Source organism: Dermacentor variabilis, chromosome 2, assembly GCF_050947875.1.
Source record: "Dermacentor variabilis isolate Ectoservices chromosome 2, ASM5094787v1, whole genome shotgun sequence".
Taxonomy (NCBI): domain Eukaryota; kingdom Metazoa; phylum Arthropoda; class Arachnida; order Ixodida; family Ixodidae; genus Dermacentor; species Dermacentor variabilis.
In genome coordinates this window covers 153,258,211-153,282,102 of record NC_134569.1, presented here as the reverse complement: position 1 = coordinate 153,282,102, position 23,892 = coordinate 153,258,211, and the positions used below count along the sequence as shown (strand labels likewise).

Here is a 23,892-nt window from a genome sequence, read left to right as displayed (position 1 = left end):
ACTCTTTTGCAGGTTCCACCCACAATCCTGAGCTTATTGCATGACAGCAAATGCGATGGGTGATGGCTGGTACAGGGTCAAATGCCTCCGAGTTTACGGGAAATTGATGTGGCATAATAAGTTACAGGTTGGCGAGAACTGACAATTAGCAGAGCTCACTCAATTTTCCAAAGCTAACATGAGCCAAATACACAATCTTTTAGTATAACGGCTTACTAGTTTAACCCTTTTACCAATGGCAACATAATTGCAATGTTACAACATGTTAGAGTAAACCAACTTGCTAATAAATGCGTGTGCATATCATTGTTCAATATTCGATTCGATATTCAATGCTAAGTATTCGTATTCGATTGTATTCGAAAATTGTGATATATTTTAATTTTGTGTTGCGGAGATGCATTGACGGCATGTCTGTTGCCTTAGTGTGGTTGTTATACCAGAAGCTCCCTGAAAGGAGTCTAGGTTTTGCCTCTAAAAGGGATCGCACAAGAATGTGGTCCCACATTTTCTATCTACATGCACCAACTAGCCCACTTGTCACTTGTTAGTTTATTCTCTGTCCTCTGAGTACTTTAAAATTTTGCACATATAATACAAGCCCAAGTATTATGTAAAAGGCAATTCCGGGTATGCGAAATACAAAACAAAATAACATTTCTATACATTTATTTACACATACTACTGTTGAAATATACTTACTGGTTTTTGATATCGTAAGCAAAAAAAAATATTCTTAAGCCTCTTTAGGGACAGTAAGTAAGGCTAGATTAAAAGATGAGGCTTCTGTAATAAAGAATTCGTCATTCATAGTGAGAACATGGCTTTTGTAAGCAAGGAAATGATGAAAACGGAAAATTGTGGTGGCACCACCTATTTTGGATATGGCACGTCTGATATGACATCGGCACTGGCTGATTCAGAGAATGACAGAGAAAGAGGGCACATAGTGATTACATCAACAAATCTATTTTGGCGCAGTGATTTCTATGCAGCAAAGTCATAAAGTACTATTGGCACACAGAAAATGATACGAGTCTTACATGAATAACCTCTCAATCTAATTCTGCTTAGTGTTTTCCTTTAGTGTCTCTTTAGGACTTCAGTGCTCAAATATAAAACATGAAGCAAAGATTACGAGCTGGAAGAAAGTCACTTATTAGTGTATGTGGCATTTTATGGTATAGCCTGCAAAAGGCATAATGTAAGGAGGCCCTGTAAATATGGACTGCTAGCACTAAAAGAGCGCTAGCAAGAAATGTTAAGCTGAACCTCATTAGTAAATTACACATCTGCATTTGGGCAACATGGCCATTCTTAGCACAAAGGGAGGTTTGGTAGGCCAGAAAAGACGCAAAATCGAATGGTAATGCTCACACTGACCTGTGGTACTACTCCGGACCATAAGCGAATTCTGAAAAAATTGTAAGATTTTGTGGCAGTGGCATTTTAAGCCAATCAGGGAGGCCGTAGCAACCCTCTGGGCCAATCGGAGCTGACAAGATGACGAGTTCAACAACATGATGGAATTCGCCGATGTCCTGAGTAGCACCCCTGAAGTTACTGTACGAGCCCTTGACATTATGGGTTATGACATCGTCTGCTTGGGTCGTCTGCTTGGGTCTAGTTCACTGTTTATCAAGAAACGAGTTCTACACTGCAACAGCCTATCACTTTCCATGAACTCTTTCTGCTTCAGAACATCCTAAATACGTGAAAATCCTTTGAAATCGGTGATGTCACATTGATGTACCAGAGCTGAGGTTTCGGTGGAAAGTTCAAGAAAGGCATGCTTGGCCCTAACTTAAGGCTATAGTAATCAGCCGTTTTCGGCCAAACGAATTCTGATAGGCTTTTGATAGAATACCTCGCAAATCTATAAACTTAACTGTTGCTGTTTAGTATCACTTTGGCTATCTTGATGGAGCGACAGTTGTGAGAATAGCGTGCCCTCCTTGCAGCCACCACCAGTGCCAGAGTCCACAGCACACAGTGAGGCACCTCAACAGCAACCTCCTCAGCAGCCTTCTGCAGCCGCAATCTCAACTTCGGAGACCATCAACCTTGTCCTCAGGATAAGGTAAGCACTGGAACACCACTATCCCATTTCTTCTACAAAAATAGTCTGCTTGTAAACTGGTCACTAGTGCTGCGTTAGTGCCAGGCCTTGGCGTGCTCCTCATCACAGGAGTAATAGGAGTGGAGTGGGCTTGTGTGAATATCAATATTTTGGTCCAAAGCAAAGAGTTCAAATACTCGTGGGGTTTGCATAAAAGTTTGACACAATAGCTAGAAGCTGACAAATCTGAAGAAGTATTTTACTTGTAAAGATAGAAATACTTTTGTCTCTGAAATCAATTTATTTTCTAAATGGTGCTGTTCAGATGTATTGATACAAAACTGCAAGGCTAACATTTTTCCAACTCCAAGCTACACAGAAAATTTATTTCCACGCTCTTGCCCCCTGTTGTGCTTAAATCTTCTTAAATTTTGTTGGTAGTTGAGGCTGCGGAAGTGTTCTGCACACGCCCATCGTGCGTTGTCGTGATGCTGGGAAGTGCAACCTTGACTGCTTGATGCCAGTGGTTTATGCTGTGTTGAGCAAATTCAACTTGATGCTTTCCATCTACACATGAGCTTAACGTGTTCTGTTCTGCAAGTGCACAAACAAAGATTTTTTTTATTTAACAGTAAAATCGGGGTGCACGTTATATGTGAATTTAGACTTGAAAGGCTGCTTCACAAAAATGCAGTTTGTCTTTACCACCTTTAGAGCATTTAAAGCAAAGTTTTCTGCCATGAGCATTGTCAAAGAGGTGGTGAACAGAGTAGATGGCTGCAGATATGATGCGGACGATTCGTGCTTTCACGGATGGAGACTGTTCTCGCAAAGATATGGGTGTTGTATCCAGTTATTTCTGCAGGTTATAAGCGCAGATTTTTTTTTTCATTCTGGGGTGTTGCAATTGGGGGTGCAGCTCTTATGCAGGAACATACATATGTTCATTCATTTTGAATACTTCGAAAATTTGAATATGAAGATTTGAGGTGAAGCAAATATCAAATAGCATAATATTTGATCGAACACTATTAGAAAATATTAATATTTGCGCAAGCCTACTCGCAAGGAATGTTTTAGAGCAATTTTGGAGCAAAGGGACAACTTTCATTGCTTGTATTCTGGCTTCTAACTCTGGAACTATTTCTCTTGTAGGAATCAAAGGAAAGAGCTTAATGACATCAGATTTGAATTCACGCGTGACAAAGGTGAGTGTGGAAGCTGTATATATTAATAGTTAGCAAAGCTTGAGAAGGCTGAAAGTGAAGTTAACGTGCTTGTAGGCACCACTTTGGCACCACTTTGCTGACAGTCTCAGACAGCTGTTGAAAGCGGCGCGCGGGTTGGGGATCATTCAGCGCATGCTCCGAACAGAGCAGCCGGCAGCACATGCGTTGAAGTACAGTAGTACCTTGTTAACTCGAAATAGTAAAAACCGGAAAAAATTTCGATATAAGCAATGTTGCGGAAATTTCAGTGAAAAGTCGAGTTATTTCAAAAAAATTTCACCACTATTCACCAGCTTTTCACCAAGAGCTTCTAAACTGGCTCTTCGTAAAAGGTCTCAGAGAAACAATAAAGACAGACGGTAGATATCAACCAGCTTTGTTTTGTGGCACTGCCATTTTATTCAGTGCATAAGAACTACGCAAGGCTGGTGTGCTTTGCGGTAGCACTTGGACCTAGAAAGGCATCCTCGATCTGCTTCACACATCGCATGAGCCGATCGTTCCCGCAGGTTTATTTCGCAGCAAGCGAAACGTGTTTGTTTCGGCTGATGTTGGCGCCTCTCAAGGTCTGGTCGTCATCGCTATCACCTGCACTGTCCCCTCCGTTTGTAGCCATTCTAGCGATTTCAGTGTCAGTTAATTCACCTGTCCCCTATACATCCTACTCACATGGCGCGTACTCGGGAATGCTCACATTGCTTTCTGTGGTACCGTTCCCGGTAAGTGCATGCTGCGTATATTGCGTAGACCACTGCTAACGTATCACATTAAAATAGCAAAGCTGTTCGAACAAAATTGAGAAGTTTGGAATACTACGCAACGCACACGGCACGGACTTAAGGGGAATGGTGCCACACGAGTATGCGCTATACGAGCAGGATGTACCGGAACACATGTGGCAGATGCGCTTTTATTCTACGCAATATAGAACAGAAAATACCTGCCGCGTGCGTTGCGTAGAATAAAATTAAAATGGAAATCGCACCTCTGATCGTAAATCATGTGCATTGCATAAAGCGAACAAAACGAACTGTGTCAAGCATGCTACTTTGCAGGGCCTGCCTGTGTGCTATGGAGGAATGGAAAAGTTTGGCGAGAGCATTATGTCAGTCAGCCAGCCTTGGCGAGCGAATGCTCCATGAAGCCAGCCCCTTTGCTCAGTGCTGGCCCGACACGTGAACTCTTGCATTGAGATCACGGAGCAAGAATTTAGATTTGCTGTGATATTTGGTTCCCATTAGCTATGCCAGTAGCTTTTATTCATTGTGAACTTGTTCGGCTGCCCTGCCATGGCTCTGCCTGCGGAGCGAGAACACTAAAACTAACCACGCACTTTGATGTGCGATTACGTGTTGGGCCGACAGGTTTGGCTTCAGTCAGGTTGCACAATGCTCCCTCCTAACTTTTTCCTTCCTCCATGTTTTGCGCACGTCTCTCCCGTCACGTGATGCACCACGTGGTTGCTTGACAATGTTGCAATGCTGCTAGCTTCCGACTTCGCATTCAGGGAAAGCGTCCACTTTATGGCAGGCGCAACCAAGGCCTCGTGTGAAGCTTGTTAAACATTCTGATGGCAAAGATTTTGTTCCACTCTCAGTCAAGATTTCGAGATATCCGCAATTTGGCCCAAAAATTCAAGATAAAAGGTAAATACATGGCACGTATGGGGAATGGTTCGGTGCCGCGGGAAATTTCGACTTAGCCGAATTTTCGAGACATCAGAGTTCGAGTTAACAGTGTATTACTGTATAAAGGGGGTGGCATTTCTGCCGGTGCAGTGCAAGTGGTGTAGCATGACTGGCCACAAACGACACTCGCCACGCGCTGAGACTATCATGCTATAAATGCACCTTAAGAGCAGCGTTCTAAAAAGCGCCAGCCGTCGCACGAATTCTGCGCTGCATACGCCGCCCGGCGTGCCTTCACTGCACCAGCCAGCCGCATTTGCCTCTTCTGTTTCCCTCCCACTCTGATACATGTTTCAAAGGTAGGGAAGAAAGACAAATGTGAGGCTAGTGATGTGGCGAAAGCATGCTGGACAGCTTTCATAGCACGTGATGCGGGTTCTATGAAGGCACATCGCATGCAGGCGAGTGTGGTGGCACGCGCTTTTCCTCGATATTGCGCGGCGCAGACACTCAGTCGCAAGATTAATTTGTTGCAAGCAATAACACAGCACGGGAACATTGTAGTAAGCAATTTATTTTATCGTTGAGCGCACACAAAAGTTCACGGAAAGTGTGTTGGGAGGCTAGTTGGTAAGACTTTTTTTTTTTTTTTTTGGTGAACTCAAACTGCGCTAGAGATGAGACACCAAGGTAGAAAAAGACGGGATGAACGCAAGACAGGACTACGTTCATCCTGTTTTCTTCTACCTTGCTGTCTCGTCCCTAGTGTAGTTTGAGTTCTCAGAAGTTCACGATTGCTTATTGTTATATTCAATGTTTTGTTAAAACTGCTGTCGTAATGAGTGGGTTCGAATGTCTTGTATGAAATGCATATATGCTCTTAGACTAGACAACCGCTGAATCGATCTGAATGAAATTTGTTGCATTTAAGGGAAAGCTGAATTCTACAAACTGTAGGAAGCAGAATTTTCATTTAAGGCCCCAAATTTTTTACAAAAGTTGTCCAATATCGGTAGTGAGGCACAGGGTTTCCAAATGCATAACTGCACCAAAAACAAATATTGCAGTTCTGCACACTGCATCTCTAAGTTGAGCATCTGAAGTGGACAAACATAGTATAGGCACGCGAGATTGTTGCCGTGCTTACAAAGTTTTCTCAAAGATCCTACTAACAAATTAGTGGCATGTCTCGGAAATGGTGAAACGGTGTATATAATACATCAATTTTGCCTGCATTAAATGTCTCAATAGTTGCAGTTTATGCAATTGCGGTATAGCTTTTTTTTTATTTCCTCAGTTAAAGTTAAAAGCTTGATGCTTCAGTTTTCTCAAATTTTGCAACTTTTGAAAGTTCTTATAAAAAGAATGGATGGCCCAAGTAAAACATCTGCTCCCCACATTTGATGCAGTTTAACATTTTCATGTAAGTGCAACAAGCCTCATTAAATTTGGTGCAGTGGATGCCAAGGAGAATTATTTCTTCATTCCCATGTATATTGATGGGAGCTCCTGAGGTAGAGCTTGCTCTATAAAAAGAAAGAAACACGACCCCAGGTTTTACCGAGCAATGCCATTATGCTTTGATGCAAATAGTGTGAGAGAGGGAGATTAGACTCAGAATTGTGTCGCACTGTTTGCACACCTGTACACTGCCAAATAAAGTTGACACCTGATCTTTCGGACCCCCTGGAGACTGCACGTCCCAAATCCCAAAAATCCCAACGTCCCAAAAATTGGGCTGTCCAAAAAAGGAACGAATTAACTGCCTTCAAGGGCTCAAATCGCAAAAGCCACATCTGAAATAGCTTTAAAGGCTAGCCAGTACAATTATTAGGCGTCTCGATGCTCATATTGTGACAGGAGATGGTAAGGGCACCCGTATATAGTTAAGGAGCACATTTTTATGTCTCGTGACAGTGGCCATATTGAACTCTTGCTATGCTTGATCGCGTAACACTGCTCTATTGTGGCAAAGTTGACTTTCGAGAACCAAAATTATGCAACACATGAGAACCTTGCTGTGCTTTTCATGCTTTGACTCCGTCGGCAAAGATGAAAAAGGCAGAGTTGGCACCACTGTTGACAGCTGCAAACCCTTTAAATAAAAAGCACTGCACTAAATAGCGGGAAGCTTGATAGCGAACGTCGAAGCAGCTAGGACTAGCAACAGCACATTACTACAGCTGCCAGTAGATTGGCGTTCAAGAGCACTGGTTCGAGGTTGCAAGATAATCGAAATGGCGGTGGCTTCAAATAATGCCATTTCAGACCTGTTGATGGTCATGGCAAATAAGTCTAAAAAATCTGATGGCAAACAGTTTCAGTGTCCATAATTTCAGACGTCTTTATACATTGGCTCGACGGAGTACATGGCAGTGCCACGAAGGGGTCCGAAAAATTGATCGTTGACTGTATGCCATAGTGTAAATAGGCAAGTTACATTTCTGGCCCATTCTGTCCCATATTTTCTGGTACCCGACTCAACTAAGTTTACATGCACTTCTCTTAGTTGGTCAAGTAACGCACTTTCTTGAGTGCAGCACAATTGCGAGAAACTGTGATGATTGGCTGTATTCTTTTTCCTTGCTTTGGTACCGCGGGTAGCCTACTTTGGTACTGTATCATAAAGAGAACTTTACTACGCATGCCATAATTGTTGCGGATGGCTGGACCAGACAAGACGACAATTAGCCCCATCAGTCTGGAAAGGGAAAAATATTTCCGATTTTGCAATGGCCACTGCAGGTGGTGCATACATTATGCAGGCAAACGCACTACATCATGACTTACCAAAAAGTTTGCAGCAATGCTTTTGAAACATACAGTACAGTAAGTGTTAGTGCATGTCTTAATTGTAAATGTCAGAGCAAGCTTGCACTGGTACATTAGCCAGCCTATGATGTGTGCTCCTGGCTACACACCTTTTTCGTGCATGGATAAAGTAGTGAACACGGGCACATTGAAGAGAGACAACCGTCTGTTTGCTTTCTTTCAGATACTGCTGATGGCATTGCCTCGGAGCTTGTTGGAGCAGGCTTGGTTGATGGGAAAGATGTTGTTGTTGGTGAGTAAAATGCGTTTAAGGGATCAGCTGCCACGCTGATTCAGCCTTTATTTTTTATGCAAGGTTACAAAGCAAAACCCCCATTGTTTGTGCAGTGGCAGCTAACCTGCAGAAGCTGATTGACAACCAGATCATGAAGACGACCACATTTGCCTTGGTAAGATGCTGTTCTTTTCAATGCATGCAAATAATTAATGCTAGGGCTAGTAGGTGAAACTATACTGTAGTGCACAGCGGAAGGCCAATACATATAATCACCAATCTCTAAATATCTCCAACTCTTTTCCGTCGAGCCTACAATACAAAACGGGCATTTTTTGACGGAGAATGTTGTTTGGCTTTTGCTTGTTGGGGGCCACACATTTAACTGGCACTTTGTAGATATACAGTGAACTAATGATTCTTATGACCAAATGTGCATCGTTTTACCATTTGGCTCGCCAGCTAAGATTGAGTTCAGAAAATTTTTCTTAAGCTCCTAATCATGGGCATCTTTTCTGCACAGAAACAGACACCCGAGGAGGCTGCCGTGGACACTCCAGATGACAAGGCGCTCATCGGTTTTGCTCAACTTTCAATCGTAGACTAACCAGAGCAAGCGTTGAAAGTTGGCAGAAACCCCGCGCCCCGCCGCAGAGAAGAAAAAGCCAGCAGGCCCACGAACCACACCGCCTTACATGATTGGTCTTTGTCAGCGAGCAAGTGCGCATCTGCTTCAAGCAACTGATGCGGGGAGGAGCGGCATCAGCAGCAAAGTGGAGCAAGAGCAGCACAGTGCGACACCACTGCTGCTTTCTTCTCTCATATTTTTGTAAAGTGTAAATTTTTGGTCATTGAATGCAAGGAGAAGGCAGGTTTTGTAGAAGCAAGGGAGCCAGCCACGATGCAAGAAGCCGCTGCTGACGACGTGGCGAGGATGTGCGACTGCAAACCGTGCACACAGATGGACGAGCACACCACTGCTTCTTCGTGACCTGCACTTTTTTTTTCTTTTTGTGTAAGGAGCCTTACTACCTTCCCAGCTCACTTTTTTTTTTTTTTTTCGTGTGCCCGCATACGTAGGCCATGCCATTCATGCAAGTCTCTCCCCCTTCTCATTCTCTAGTGCCTCGCCAGTCATTGCTTCCACACTTTGGGCCAGGCGAGGCATGTTTGATTATGCAAGTGTGTACCATAGTCTCGGGCAAGGGTGCTGCCTTCCCCCTCTCCCTCTAAGGGCGGTGTGGGAGTGCGGCAGGGGTCAGTTTAATTTATTCAGAGGCAGTCATAGACAACAACAATAAAGGCAGATTTCAAAGAAATCAATTGTGTGTCTTTCCTCATCTGCTCTCTAAAGCTGCCTGCTGTGGTGGCTCAATGACTATGGTGTCATGCTGCTGAGCATAAGGTTGGTTTTATTCCTGCCTGCGATAGTCGCACTCTGGCATGGAAGGATGCACAAGACTTGGGTGCATGTTAAGGAACTCCGAGTGGCTGAAAATCTGGAGCCATACACTGTGATCTCTTAACCTATGTAGGTGTTAAAGGAACACTAAAGAGAGAAATAACTTTAGCTGTATTAGTAAACTGGCTTTCTGAAATACCAAAAAAGCCACTCGCCATGAGAGGAGGCTTGGTGAGCTCGTAAATATGCAAGAGATGGGTGCCATTGCAGTGGTCCATAGCACTGAGCATTGTAGTGGAGCTACTCCATTGCAAATGGGTTGCAATGAAGGCTTGGCAACATGGAACTGCGTCTCCATAAACCATTGTGCCATGAACTGCTCTTTATCTAACAAAAACGAGTGCTGTTCACTTGCCTAACTACATGCAGTCCTCTGAAAGCCAGCTCTGGCAGACGTGCAAGTTTGCTTCCTTTTCAGTAATTGCAGTTCTGAAGCACAGCTATCCGGAACACCCCGTTTCCGTGCTCGGTAAAGTGGTTTGTTGGCCTTTGTATGAGGCAACGGATGGTTATCGTCAGTGTTGTGTACTGCAGACTATGCAATATAACAAGTGGTTGGGAGTCGCATCTCTACGCTTTGTACATTTCATATGGCTCCTCGTTTGTTGGAAAGGCTACTGAGGTGCCATCTATTGCTGGTGTGGGATAGGTGTGGAATGGTCGTAGCATATTTGAAAGCTGCACAGTTGGCCACGAATGCTTATGGGGCACGATATTGGCGACAAAATCAATTTTTGTGAAGCCTGGCTGTATAGCCACGAACTCGAGGTTTCAGTCTAGTCATTCTTGTAGCAAACATAGCGATTCATTATTGAGAAGTGCTGTGCCTCAACAGAGCAGGAATTTAAATTTGTCATGGAATTCGTGTCCTGCAAGTTTTTGCAGCCAACTGTATGTACAGGGCACCTTCTTTAGCGGAGCACGTCGCTTTGTCTTTCTTCAAACAATTGCATTATTTTACATGCATGTAATTTCTTTTGCACATAGAGGGTTGTTGTAGGCGCACTCTCTGTCTTGAAATAGCAAAATGGATGTTTAGCAGCGCTAAGGTTTAAAATTTTACATTAGTCTTTGCACAGCAGCATTAGCTAAAACTGTTATAGCAAACACGGATATAGACTAAAATTATGATTATACCGAACTTAATGCACCTGCATAACTATTCAGCTTCGGAACACACTCACTCCGGACACATGACATAGGCTTCTCAACAGCACAGCGGAAGTAGGTGGTGGCGCAGCACTCGCTTGTAAGCATGCGTATCATTTTTATGTTGAATATGCGGAGAACATCACTCTCGGCATGGCGATGTAAACACTAGCTGGCAGGGTGAACCTCTGCACATAGCCCCCCGGATTGGGCGAGGCACACTGAAAATCTCGCTAGAGGAAATCGCACAAGCATCACACCATGCACACCTGAAGCCATCGGTGGCAATGCTCAAGTGGTGCCAGTATCGTAGGCGACGCTTGGCACTATGCAAGTGCAGATGGCTCTGTGCGAAGAGGTTGGAGTCGAGTTGAGGTAGGAGTAGGGTGTGCATGGTTCAGCATGGCAGAAAACACCACGAAGCTGAGTGTTTCAGCTTGTGCTGCTTTCAAGTAATATATACGAAACTATCTTGCAATGTTTGTGCTGTTTGTCATATTGAGGTTTGATTGTATTACCGAAACATTCGTAGTTGAGTTTTAATTAACAAAGGCTAAATGTATCCTTGTGGGATGGCTGTGCTTGAAATGCACAGCTTTCAAACGGTGCTAATTGGATGTGCAAGGAGAATCTATGTAACATGCGCAGTGAGTCATTTGCAAAGCAAATAGTACAGATTTTCAGTGTCAAGTTGGTGTGCATAGGGAAAAAAATTATTCAGATTTCCTTTTTTGTTGCATCTTCCCCAGTCAATCTCACTCGTCAATCAATAAAGTCAGATCACCATTGTTGCATCTGCCTTGAAGTCTAAAATTGCAATGGATAAACCACACATTTCTTGTCCAGTTTTCGGCTCATTGACAAACTTACAAGAAAACTTCATTTTCTCACAAGTGTAGCGCTCCAAAATCTTTGTGATTTGCATTTGTGACTTCACACTTTGTGATTACATTTCAGCCACTCGCAGGCAGGTGCTGCTCAGGGTTTAGCTGGGCGTCAAGTGTAAGGTACATGAAAACAAAGTGCAGCAATGGTGTACGTAAAGAAAGCGCAAGTTGAAACACACGAAGCCTAGAAAGACAGTGCTGCATTTTATTATGCAATGTAACAACACCCATGACGACTTCATGTTTTTACATGACATAATCCATTTTACAGAAACAAATTATATACAAGCTTTCAATTGTTACTGCTCACAAAAATTTCTGATGTTAATTCATACACAATAAATTCGCTTAGAGGGAGTGACGTGTCATCTAAAAGCATCCGAGATACTCCTCTTGATTTGCACCTTGGGGTACAGCCTCTTCCATTCTTGCACAAAATCGAGGCTAATATTGAAGCAGAAGGACACGTCGAGAATCTTCAGCTGCTTGCACTCATTGAGCACGCTGAAAAGAAGGCATAATGAAAGACGTAGAGATGATGTATATACCTGTCTGCCAAACGTGATAAGCTACGTAGCGTCTTGATGTGCTGCAAACATCTGATAACATCACATGCATGCGAGGTAGAGATTGGCATACCATCATCTTAGCGTCACTTAACATAGAGTGAAAACATTTCATTCATATGACATCCAAATCATGTCCCAATGTCCATGCAACATTTCGGATACAAAAAGAACATCCGCTGGATGTAGTTTCGGATATACCATTACGGATGTCCCAAGGATATTGCACATAGACCTGCTTCGTATATCCTGCTATGGCTGTCCCAAGGTTATCCAACACGGACCTTTTTTGGCATATACGTGAATATTTATGCTCTAACTGAGGATTATTCTTTGAGTTCCCTCATAACAGAGTTATGTTTTCTCGCATGTCTGAGTTACAATCTAAAGCTATCATGTCTGCAGCTTGTCTGTATGTCATAATTTGTGAATTTTCTGCTGCAATTTGCTTTGAAAACTTGAATTAGTTCAATAAGGCACTTGTGCTTGGCAGATGACCTAGAAGAATGACGAGTACACTGCACTTCTGCACACGTGCATGTGCACATAACATGTGCACACAATGTATCGTTGCATATGTCACACAGTGTGTGCTGTGACCATAATCGAAATTATGGCACACACTGTGCAAAAGGTCCCGGCATATGCCCGTAAAATGTACCAAGCACGTCCCCATAATGTCCCTCACGGTCATGCAAAATATATCCACAGGACCCAGAACGTGCAACCAAACGGTCATGTGAGGGACGTCCACAGAAAGTATTCGACACATCCCTAGGATATCCATGTCCTCGCAGTGGATGTCCACAGGATATCCATAGGAAGTCATTGCTGTAACTGGGATGTCTAATGTGACAGTGATTTCTGAGGCCCTGGTTTCTGCATGTCATGCCCCGCCGGTGATTTGCCTGTACATTTTTCTTAAGCCCCAGAGAGATGGTGCCTCAATGATTGCAATCAAAAGGAAAAATTTCTCACTTGCATTGATTTTTATTCTAGGCAGACTTCACCCACTTTGGAGGCATCACCGTCCAGTCTAAAAGTGTGGGCTCATCCCAAAGGAAGTGAAGTCTAACAAGGCATCATGAAGCACTAGCAGTCATCAGGGAAGGAGGCGAGAAAGTGGCATGTGATGCATGTGTCAAACATTTCAAAGAGCGAATTTAGCACAAGAGAAGCATGCATGCAATGTATTTATGAGAGTTAGTGGCGTTAAATTTAGGTCCAGCTTTTCATAAAGATGTCCCTTCCACACCACAAGTAAGATGCATAATCGCAGCCAAACAGCAGGGATGACTGCCATGACCTGCTGGTGACCCAAGACGCAGTGAATGTGTTTGAACATTGCATTGCTCCAAACAAAGTTTGGAGGCATATTCTGACATTAGCAATACTTTTGGCAACTTTCAACCAAATCAACATTCAGGTTTAGGTTTCAATGAGGACCTATGGCAATGTATTAATTTAAATTCAAAGTATATGGGTGGTTTTTTAACTATGGTCAGCAGCATAGATTAGCTTGTCACAAGCAATGCATATCGTGCTTGCCACAAGAAATCTTGTGCCTGAATAAACCAATGCTTCAGCAAGCCTTTTGCTATTAGAGTTGATAGATATTTGTTTATAATCTTTATTTAGCGAGCTTCACAACAGCATTTTCAAGTACGCTCTTGCTGGGGCCCGAAAGTACATTAAAAAATATACAGCCAACAGTTACCACGCCCCTTGGGCCATAATAATAAACACAAGATGTGGTTGGGATTTCAACAACCTGGCAGAAAAGCACAGGCACTCTTTTGAGCAATACTTTGGACTCCTGATGCGTGTACAGGAATGATATTTCACTATTGTTCCATGTCGGTACAGTTGTTGGTTGCCGAAACATGATCTACAGGTCTTGACTGACTCATCATACATTCCAGTGTAATTGCTGGTGCTCATGCAAGTTCCAGAATGTACACCACTAAATTCACTTTTTGCATGCATTGTTACAAGACAGGATTCTTTCACTACAGAATAGGCAACACCATTCGGAAAAGTTTGGATAGATGTAGACACATGTTGCAATGACTAATAACATTGTAACTGTGGTTAGCCGGCAAAAAATAGTCACTGTAAATATATATACGTCAGTATGACAACTGGCAAATCTAATTCCATGCAGCTGAGCAACAGCAGAAACAAACCCTCCTCAGTGGCGGCTGCGTTGTATATAAACAAGCACTAGAACCTCCAGGAAAATATTGAGCCACATCACTCACTGAGCGACTCCAGATGAGCTTGCCTCTGCAGATCCTAGAATGTCCAGGTGTTCAAGGTCATGGCAATGCGTCGCAATAGCGAAAAGGTCCGAGTCGCAAAGGACGCTGAAAATGGGTCACACATAGATTTCTTAATGTTCGCCCTTTGTAATGTCCGGTGATAGATGATAGCTTAGTTATGCCTGAAATCATGCCGACACGATGCGACTTAGTAGTACATGTTGCTGAGCTAGTCGTTTCATACTCAACAATTTCAGAACATAAGACATATGGCCACATAGCGCAAAATGGAAAGAAGAAGGACGGGCCAAGGCGGGCGCTAGTTGAAAGGTGAGCACAGTCGAAAGTTAGCGCTCACCTTGTCCCCTCCCCTTTTAATGTTAGCATTCTTTGGGTACTTCACGCACTTTTCAGGGACTATCTATCTATGTGGTATGTTTGCATGTATCTGTACATCTATGTTTGTATCTAACTATTTTCCCACCTACCTGGGTCACTGGCGGTCGAATGGGTAGCTTATCGGGCTGCTGTGGTGAGGTTAGATGATTTGAAAGCGACCATCGGACCCACTTGGGTCACCGAGTATGTGGCAATGTGCACATATGTGCCACTCTTCAATGAACCTCTTTCCCGTCAACAAGAGTCACTGTAGATGCAACACTGGGTAGTTACCACTGTTCAAAGAAACTCTTTTACACTGACTTGGAGTACTGGGTATATGCCACTTGGTCCGTGCATGATCTCCAATGAACTTCTTCGATGCCAACTTGGGTCCCCGAGTGTGTGCAGTAGGTGTGTGCCGCACTTCAGTGAATGTCTTTGACGCTAACTTGGGCAACAAGGTATGTGCAACTTGGAATGTTATGCTGTACAATGATGAAAAAGATCCCTTAAATTTCTATTATTCTGCGCGGAACAAAACCCGCATCACAAGAGTTCCTCAACGACAGCAACCCGACGCATTAATAGGCTGCACCACAATTGCACTGAGTATGCGGTGCGTTTCAATGAACCCCTTTCACGCCAACTCTTTAGCGAGCTGTGCCATGAATTCACCGGCTATGTACTGCTCTTCAATGAACCTCTTGCCAATGTGGGCCACTGAGTGTGCAGCAAGCAACGGAACAATTCTCAGCGCTTGCAGGCACTGGTGCACCATGCTTCTCGTCTTGGAGGCCGTGCACAAACTACTCGGCAGTCCCAAAAGATGATGCAGCGTGTCCAGAAAAAAGCACGAGAGAGGATCCCAGTTGCCGCATGACATGTTTCGGCGCGCAATGCATTTTGGAGGCCACACGCAGGCTTCGTGGCAGCAGCAGTGCTAGATGGCATCGAGAGTTCTTAAGGACACGCGAAAGAGGAGTCTCGCTGCAGTACACACCTCATATATAACTTGTTTCAATGATGGCAGTACATCGTGTCACTATATTGATTCAATGCTAATGCATTACCATCAACAGTCATTGTGAGATGAGTTCTGCTGCAATTTTTTTATTTTTATTTCCATTTTGCGCTAAGTGGCCATACGTCTTATGGTCTGAAATTGTTGACACGATGTGAAGTGGTGATAACGGAAATTTGCCACTTCCCTTCACGCCACTCCATGCCATGCATCATAGCCATAACTTGTTTTCATTTCATTTGTTTGTGGCAGCATACATGTAATGGCTCTAATGCAAATGGAACATGAGGCATCTCTGCCTGTCACCTCTCAATGGTGTCACCCATTTACTGGGCTGCTAACTTGCCACCGTGACACAAAAAGCTGCAGTTAAGCTTCAGACCACACACAAGCACTAATGCATCACCTTTATAGTTTTCAAAATAGTGTAAACTGCATGAAATTGCATACCGGACAGCAGTCAGCAGTAGTCTCTTCAAATGTGGGCAACCTCTTGCAAGTTCCTGGATGCATCCCGACTCAATGCTAGTGCTGACCGGGAAATTGCACAAAGAAGTTTGTAAAATTTACATCTTGAAATAGCACAGAAGAGAAAGAGAGTAAATTTTATTTCAAAAACCTCAGTCCAGGTTTGTTCGATTTGTCCTACTTATTGTCTACCAGGCTGAGGTGCGTGATCAGCTCAGTTAAGGCTTGGTGCTTGTCCTACACTATTCATCTGAGTACGAATTCAGGGCAACAACGCAGGATACGTACTAATTATTATTATTATTTAATGTGAAAACACACATACACACAGAGAGAGGGGAAATGGGGTAGGGACAGGCTGGCATGAAGGCCTGCCTTCTCTTTAGGAAGGAGGGGATAAAAAAAAAGGACAGTGAAGATAAGCACTAAGGTTCAAGACAAAAACAGACACTGAAATAATTTCTAAGTTGAGCACAAAATTCGTGACCAAGAGGCGCAGACATATTGACACATCAATCTGTGAAGGCTGATCACCTGGGTTACAACTTATACAGATATTCTAGTGTTGCAGCCACAGATGTGGTGCTGGTACTGTTTATCAAAAAAAAATGGCTGCAGCTTCGCTTTTACAGACGTTAGGTGGATGAAACCTTGCAGGTATGTCTAGCTTTTGTGTAGGAATTCACTAACTTAAGAGAGGGCAATCCCAATGTGTGTTCCATTTCCATCTTGAAACACTGCGCTCACTAGGACACAACAGTCACTCAGCCCTAAGGGTTCCACTATTCGAGGACTTACAGCATGCTAAGCACTGCATGGTCCATTTATTCATGGCAGAAAACACAAACAAAAAATACAAACGAAAAATTTTGTCTGGCCTTCTATTTTTCGAGTGCTCAGTTTGTATTTTCTATAAGTCCCCTTATTGTGTCTATCATGACCTAATTACTACGCTGTCTTGTACATGGGCTTTCATTCACTTGAAATATATGAAATGAAAGTACCACCAAGGATCAAATGTCTCCTGACAAGTCATCAGCAACACTCTGTTACACAAATAGTCAATGACCGGCTCCTAAGGAGACTGCATTGCTTGATTCTTTGCATATTTCTGCTTCTTAAAATTTAACAATGTTCAACTTTGCATTCCAGTTGTATATTTGTAAGTTTGGAGACAACTGCATTTTCTCACTATACAGCTACAATATAACAGATATCAGTCACTGGTGCTGAATGCTTTTTAAGTAATGAGACTAAATGTTGTTAAGTAATGAGACTAAATGTTTCAGAGCATGAGCCACACCAACTCTTCTACAAACTACCCACAATCAGTTATTCACAATCCTTGAACTCAATAAATATAACCATGAGATATAATCATGAGATATAATCAATATAAGGCTGATATTCAATTCAATGCTGGTATCATGAGTAAACTAGCCTGGCCTCCTTTTGCACCGAAACTGGCAACAAAGTTCTTTCAGATCCTAATGCTTGTCTCTCTCCCAATCAAAGGTCAGCACATGCCAGACACTTATGTGATAATAGGAATAGATGAAACATTTGAAATCCTCATCAAGCTAGCAGAAATAATTCAAAATAGCATACGCACTCATGTAAGACCCACACTTTCTTTTTTAATAAGTTAGGGGGGGGGGGGGAGGTGCAGCTCTTACATAAGTCAGGCATATGACTAGCTGTTATAACCATGGATGAAATCACAAATGATGTAAAGAATAACGAGAACACTTATTACACACTATACGTGCACATATTCCAAATTCAGCACAACTGATCAAGTTCCTCTTCATTCTTCAACTCTTCCATTCTTGATATCCCTCACATTGTTATTGGAGTTTATTGCCTCATTGACATGATCCCAAAAATGGTTGCCCTCGGTGCCTTGTATGGTGTTAGATATTCCAGCAGCTTTAAAACCTTTAGCAATGATGCCAAACGATAGAGGAAACCATGCATTTGAAATTCAACCTTCACAGTTCTTAATTATTTTTTTCAAATTTTTGATCACAAAAGCAGGGCATGCTCATCTTCCACAAGTAAATACGGTACTGCTGCCTGCTTCATAACAGTAGGACAGAGTAACTGTACTTGTGTCAGGTGTTAGCTCTCAGAGTTTCTCTGCCTTTGGCAAATCAAGGATGGACCCCTTTTTCGGAGACATACTATGTACCGTTTGCCCAGAAGGTGTGTTCACTAGTGCTACTACATTGAAATGGAGATTGTTCAATCCTTGTTACACGAACAAGTTTAACTGAACACTTGTTCACCCTTGTTCACTAGTGAACCCTTGCTCAGTAGTGCTACTATGCCAAGATGGCAATTGTTCAATTCTTCTAACTCACACAACTGGAACTGAACACTCACCACCAGCCAAGGTCGAGGCTGACAATAAGTGGACAAGATCGGGCAAACAGATTTACTCCAACAGCAGACAGCGTTCTTGCACGGTAAAGGTCCAGGCTTCTGAGGTTTCTGGAAAAAGTGCACGGCTATGTATTATTTCAGAGCTGAAGTGGATTAGCACTGACAGCCATTAGGGGTAATTTTTGTATATACTAGCTAAAACAGTGCAGCAATTCGAATGTATGCCAGCTGAAAGCGAAGCAAGTACTGTTATTTTTGACAGGAGGCATATGGATGATCACCATGGTGAAAAAACAGCATGAGATCATGGACACAAACAAATGACTGTAAACAGGCATTAAGATCATGCGGTTGGTTGTAAGATGAATAAATGCAAGCAGATAATGGCCGGCAGACATTTCTTAGCTGCACCACAGCAATGGCACTGAAATTTGCAAGTGGCTGAAAAACAGCCGCTAGAATACGATTTCACTTGAACCTTTATTGGTGAACCTATTTAGGTTCAACTGTGTGCCACTGGTGGTACAAGTTCCCTTACTGATTTTGACAGTTAGTTGGCAGGGGACTTGAGTGTAAATGCTTAATTAAAAATCTGTCTGAAAATCAAAATGAGGCATCTTCTTTCTCCAGCCACCACAGTCGTTCACCATCAATCACCATTTCATCAAAAAAAAAAAAAAAAAGAAGATGGGTGAACAAACAGTTACCGAGTTGTGAACAGCCTCAGGTGCTTGTTTCTAATATTAATTTTGACCTTTAGACTTTGGTTGCAAGAGACGTGACCGCAAATTTCCCAAAATTTCCTGCTGGAAATTGTGTGCAGTGTATATCACATTAGTGACTTATGTGCCACCTGAGCCCAAAAATTGTGCCAACAACTGATGCCATGCTCCAAGCGGGTGCAAATGAAGCCTTGTGATGCTCCTGCCATTTTTCTACACTTGCCTTATTTGAGAGTAATGATGCAGTAGCGAGACAAGCCAGTGAGGACAAGAGCAGAGCAGTCACGCTATGTCCCACCTGCTTACAGCCATGGTCATGATTGGCTACACTTTTGTGACACAGACGGTATGTCAGTACCTAAGAAGACAGATACTTGCAACAGATGGCACAAAAAAACATGAGATTTGCACGACTGCCTGTGCCTCTTATCTCCTTTCCCTTTATTGCTGGAGTACATCTGGCAACCTCGTGCACTGAGGTGTGCCACAGGGAGGGCTGATTGCTTGAACGATTTCTCATGTTCAGTAAAGAAGGCAAGGGCTTCATGCCTTTCTGCGCCCTTTGGCAGTGAAACGCATGAAAGGTTTCTAGGCACAGACAATAAAGTGGACAGGATTAGCACTGAGTGCAGTGGAAACAGCTATTAAGTTGTACAGAAACAGCCATCTGATACATGAGCATCGTTATAGCAGCTGGCACATGAGATGTGTCAACCTATACCAAATGATGCAATAAATGCTACACTAACATGTTCAGACAGAAGTCCTGTAGTCTGTTCTCAATCATCCATCCCAGTTTCAGATTAGAGATAGCCAACATGGCGCAACAGAAGTACCCAAATGAAATTTTATGAAAGTGACAGTATCACAATAAAGCTCTGCTGGGTGCTGAGCCTGATGAACATTTCCATAAAGAGGAATTGTAATAGGCAATCTTTTCTCAGTGTCCAGTGAGCCATATCCTAATTCATACTGGCTGACCATGTAAAATATTTATCTACGTAGCCTTTCATGGTGTTCCAGTGCACAAAGCAGTGACCAGCTAATGACTTCATATAATCATGCAATAACAATGTTTTAAGCAACACAACTGGAAAGACATCAAATATAAGAAAGAGAGCAGGATTAAACTAAGTAATACTACAGAATGCACGGTATATTTTTACTGCACTTTGAAGACAAACGAACCGTGCTGTATATTGAGGAGCAGTAACAAGTAATAGCACTCGTGTACCATCCAGCCCAAATTAGCCCACTGTTGACAGTGAATACACATGCCTTGGAATGGTAGCGGGGCATTGGGCATATGTGCAGAATATATGAATTTATGCTTACATTAGTGAGGCTCCTAAGTTTGCTCTTCACCATGCTTAACTTGCGCTCTTAGAACAATTGTCCCCTAGCATCAATCTGCCTTTCAGTGAAAGGAAAATTATGACGGTCGGCCTATAGCCTTCTAAATATCTCCTTTATCAAGCAATGAGCCTTTCAATACTCCATCAGCTACGCATTTCTGCCTCCAAAATTAATAATTATTCACTTGTCTGACTGCCTTTGATATGCATGTCACTGATCTATCCACATGTGATGCCATTGTTCATAGGACACTTTTTTAACTGATATTTATTGATACCAGTGCAACATCTGAAAGCATTTGTATTTGTGAATATATTTGTACTTGTATACTTCTGTGGTTGTATTGTACCTTGCATTGTGCTACGCCTTGTGTACTGTATTTGTCCAGTGTAAAACTAAGGGTGTTGCGGCCCAATCGGTCAAACTATTTTCTTTAGCCGCATTATCTGACACTGCTGTATGTAACTGCACTGCGAGTCTCAAGATGCTAAATAAATAGATAAATATGCAGATCTACAGCCACTGACCCCAGGTACATGCCAATCTCTAGGGCAATGTCGTCATAGTTGTTCACAACGGGACAGCTGCCTAGGGACAGGTGCTCGAGCTTACTGCAACTCCTGCAATGCAAACATGTTTTCATCTGACATGTCAGTTGTCCACTCAGGATTCACACAATCGTCAAGAGCTTCACTCAAGTCAAAGATTGTTTCAAAAGATTACATCGACAAACAGCAAAGGTGTACACCATCCAGATGAAATTGCAGCCTAAGTTTTTTTGTGGAAGCAATGTAATCACGCAAAATGATGATCGTAAGCACGTTAATATTCTGACATCATCAGAGTAGACATCTGGCTGTAGCCTGTAGAGATACTTGAAGGGATTCCTCTCAGTGTTACCTGCTGTGGTAGCATTGCGGCTGTCGCATTGCGATGCTGAACTCGAGGTTGCAGGTTTCTGTCCCAGCCACGGTGGCTGCATCCCAATGGGGTCAAAATGCAAGAATGCTAGTGTACTAAATTTAGGTGCACGTTAAGAACTCCAGGTGGTAAAAATTATTTTGGAGCTTCCCGTTACAGCGTGCCTCATAATGAGAGCATGGTTTTGGCATATAAGAGTCTAAAATTCAATTTTTACTCATTTTTTTTTCTCAGTGTCACTCTACAATGTATGCAAGGTGGCTAATAATTATAATTAACTTCATTTATCATCCTAAGGCTGCACTTGGACGTAATAAATGCTGTTGTGGTGGCTTTGAGATTAATTTTTACCACCTGGGTATATATTGAGTGCCTGTCTACATATATTCATTTTGTTTATATTCTTTTATTAGATACTGATGACACGTGGTCAAAGCAGGGAGGGTGAGACATGGTACATACAATGAAAATAAGATTGACAAAACAAACAAAAACCATAAAATTACAAGATTGTGATGTTGATTCAATTATACAATTCCATTCGGTTACAGTTCGAGGAAAAAAAGAAAAATTATATGTGTTTGTTCTCGCAAAGTCAGGGGTTAATGCATCATGTCTGCAGTGGCGTGTAGTTTTGGTTGATAATTGCAATAAATATTCAGATGGGTCAAGGGATAAATCGTTAGTGTGAAGTAGTTTGAGGAATTCAAGTCTCTGTTTTTTTCTTCTAAGTTCAAGTGGTTGAATGTTGTTAACTTTCATAAGTTCGGTGAGAAAATCAGATCTTGAAAATTTGTTGTATATAAATCTGACCGCTTTTCTCTGAATTCTCTCAAGACTATCAATATTAGTTTTTGTGTACAGATCCCAAACTATGCATGCATATTCCAGCTTAGGTCTAATTAGGGAGAGGTAGCATAACATTCTAATGTTTAGAAGGGGCTTTAAGTTTGTGTTTCAAAAAGCATAGTTTTCTGAAGGCTGAAGTGCAAGTGTTAGTTATGTGATCGTTCCATGATAGTGTATTGTTAAGGGTCACTCCTAAGTATTTATAACTAGTGAAGAGGTGATGAATCTTGATTCATGATGAATGATTCATGATGAATGATTATTCATGAAGAGGTGGTGAATCTAACTTATAGGTATAAAGAAGGGGTGATTTCTTATGTGTTATTCGCAGTAGTAGACGTTTATCTTTATTTAGTGTCATTCCCCAGAAGCTGCACCATGCAAGAATATTATTTAAACTGCAACATAAACTAGTTTGGTCATGGATAGAAACAATATCTTTAAAGAGTACACAATCATCGACAAGTACTCGAATTTGTACACCACCTTCAACCATGTCAACAATATGATTAATATATACAACAGAAAGAAGAGGACCAAGGACACTGCCCTGGGGAACACCCAATGTGACTGGAAGGCTGCCTGATTTTCCGCCATTTATCTCAACGAATTGTTTCCAGTTAGATAAATAAGCAGAAACCCAAGAGATAAACATCTGAGGGATTCCGGCATTTTCTAAATTTAGAATTAATTTGTCATGCGGGACCGTATCGAATGCCTTACGGATGTCAAGAAAAATTATGTTTGTCGGTTTGTTTTTGTCAAGGGTTGATGCAAATGAATTAACTACAGTGACCATATGTGTGACAGTCGTATGCCCTCTTCTGAACCTGTGCTGAAATTTAGTTAAAATGGGATGCTTTTCTAGATATTTCATTATGCTTTTTGCTATGATGTTCTATGAGTTTGCAGCATGATAATGTTAAAGAAATAGGATGGTAATTTCAACAAGTACACGGTCTCGCTTGTTATGAATTGGTGCAATTCGGGCTGTCCTCCAATCACTCGGTAATTTAGATGACAATAATGAAGCTTGGAATATTATAACAAGGAACTTTGATAAGATTACAGCACGTCTACGGAGAAACAAGTTAGGAATATTGTCAGGCCCATGTGAACAATAGGGTTTTAGGTTCAACACCATAGAGAGTATGCCAGCATATGACATAAGATTTACATCAAATGGTTGGTACACTGTGAAGTTATGTGAAGAATCATTGCAATTCGAGAAGACACTGTGATTCTGTCACTGTGATATCTGTCAAACACCACTAGTTAAGCAAAGGCGTCAGTGCTGCCACGTCAGAGAATGTTTCCTGGAGTGAAAGGACTTTCAGGGTCATCTGAAGAAACTGAAAATAACACAACTCATTTTCAGACAAATATCTTGCCCTCATGATGAGAATTTCATATAAGTGAATACAGCTGCACGTGCAAGCTGTAGCAGCAGAGTGTAGAAAAATATTGGTAGCGCTGCTTATTTTGAGATCTCATAAGGAGGC

General features: G+C 42.3%; 2 protein-coding genes across 15 annotated transcripts in view; one reads left to right on the top strand and one right to left on the bottom strand.

The window, feature by feature from the left end:
- fray (oxidative stress responsive kinase frayed) overlaps nucleotides 1-9,285 on the top strand; it is a 247,480-nt gene extending 238,195 nt beyond the window's left edge. For all 12 annotated transcript variants that reach the window (XM_075682294.1, XM_075682298.1, XM_075682301.1 and 9 more), the window contains 5 exons: nucleotides 1,962-2,080; nucleotides 3,215-3,267; nucleotides 7,912-7,980; nucleotides 8,076-8,137; nucleotides 8,486-9,285. In XM_075682294.1, coding sequence (XP_075538409.1) covers nucleotides 1,962-2,080; nucleotides 3,215-3,267; nucleotides 7,912-7,980; nucleotides 8,076-8,137; nucleotides 8,486-8,569 — 387 coding nt within the window. In that variant the 3' untranslated portion in view covers nucleotides 8,570-9,285. The remainder of the gene's footprint in view (nucleotides 1-1,961; nucleotides 2,081-3,214; nucleotides 3,268-7,911; nucleotides 7,981-8,075; nucleotides 8,138-8,485) is intronic.
- A 2,360-nt stretch (nucleotides 9,286-11,645) lies between these two features.
- The window catches only part of LOC142572870 (F-box/LRR-repeat protein 4-like), a 35,217-nt gene continuing 22,970 nt past the window's right edge, over nucleotides 11,646-23,892 (bottom strand). For 2 of the 3 annotated variants that reach the window (XM_075682304.1, XM_075682306.1), the window contains 5 exons: nucleotides 21,148-21,240; nucleotides 18,543-18,650; nucleotides 16,140-16,220; nucleotides 14,288-14,392; nucleotides 11,646-11,964 (listed from right to left, as the gene is read on the bottom strand). In XM_075682304.1, coding sequence (XP_075538419.1) covers nucleotides 11,826-11,964; nucleotides 14,288-14,392; nucleotides 16,140-16,220; nucleotides 18,543-18,650; nucleotides 21,148-21,240 — 526 coding nt within the window. In that variant the 3' untranslated portion in view covers nucleotides 11,646-11,825. Of the gene's footprint in view, nucleotides 11,965-14,283; nucleotides 14,393-16,139; nucleotides 16,221-18,542; nucleotides 18,651-21,147; nucleotides 21,241-23,892 lie in introns of those variants that run through there. The other variant, XM_075682305.1, reaches the window with a different exon arrangement.